At 26.9% G+C, this 748-nt stretch overlaps 1 protein-coding gene across 3 annotated transcripts in view; it reads right to left on the bottom strand.

Annotated features, from left to right (window-relative positions):
* LOC106688477 (probable serine/threonine-protein kinase clkA) overlaps positions 1-748 on the bottom strand; it is a 16,028-nt gene that overhangs the window by 13,387 nt on the left and 1,893 nt on the right. For all 3 annotated transcript variants that reach the window (XR_010843373.1, XM_067047224.1, XM_067047222.1), the window contains exon 2: positions 298-456. Coding sequence is in view for 2 of the 3 variants with exons in the window: in XM_067047224.1 (XP_066903325.1) it covers positions 298-456 (159 nt within the window). In the remaining variant the exon portion in view is untranslated. The remainder of the gene's footprint in view (positions 1-297; positions 457-748) is intronic.

Raw genomic sequence — 748 nt, 5'->3', positions numbered from 1 at the left:
AGTTTATTCAAAACGTTTTAGTATAAATCACAAAATATATAAGAGTATCAGTCAATACAAATAATAGTTATTGTTTTGAACAATTATATAATTACTTCTAAACAAGAACTATATTACTAATATTTAACAAAATTACAATAATTAATGCAAATAAATTAATTCTTTCGTTGTAACAAATGGCTATATTCTTCGATGTAGAAAAAAATGTATTCAGGTTATTAGAGCAAAATTCCTGCATCCCCCTCCCGAAAAAATAAAATTGCCATATTGTATTCTGTAAATATGAGTGTTACTTACGTCCCGGATTTTCTGCGCAATATGGGTTGTCAGGAGGAAGACGCAGATTAGGTTTCGAGGAAGCTGCATTAGTTGATGTTGATGGAACTCTAACTGTAGATTTTGTAAGTTCTGAGACCGTAGACTTAGATGAAACTGCAACTGTAGATTTTGTTGGTTCTGCAAATTGATTAATTTTAAATATGCATAATACAACTGTATATATAAATATTTATATGAATTAATAAATTTATGAATTAAATTAAATAAACTTTGTTGTGAGTAAAGTGGATCAATTAAAGTTTTTTACTATTATAACTATTTTTATTGTATAAGTTATCTTTAAATATTTATATTGGAAGAAGATAGTTGATCGTATGAAGTAAATTGTAGGAAGATAATCTGGGTGGTGGTAAATAAAGGTATCAAAATAGTAAAAGAAAACTAGTTATTGTTAACCAACGTTTCGTCT

The sequence above is a fragment of the Halyomorpha halys genome, unplaced genomic scaffold (genome assembly GCF_000696795.3).
Source record: "Halyomorpha halys isolate HHAL.00 unplaced genomic scaffold, Hhal_1.1 Scaffold1137.1, whole genome shotgun sequence".
NCBI lineage: Eukaryota > Metazoa > Arthropoda > Insecta > Hemiptera > Pentatomidae > Halyomorpha > Halyomorpha halys.
The sequence above is the reverse complement of the archived record's forward strand: the minus strand, read 5'-3'. Positions and strand labels throughout refer to the sequence as shown.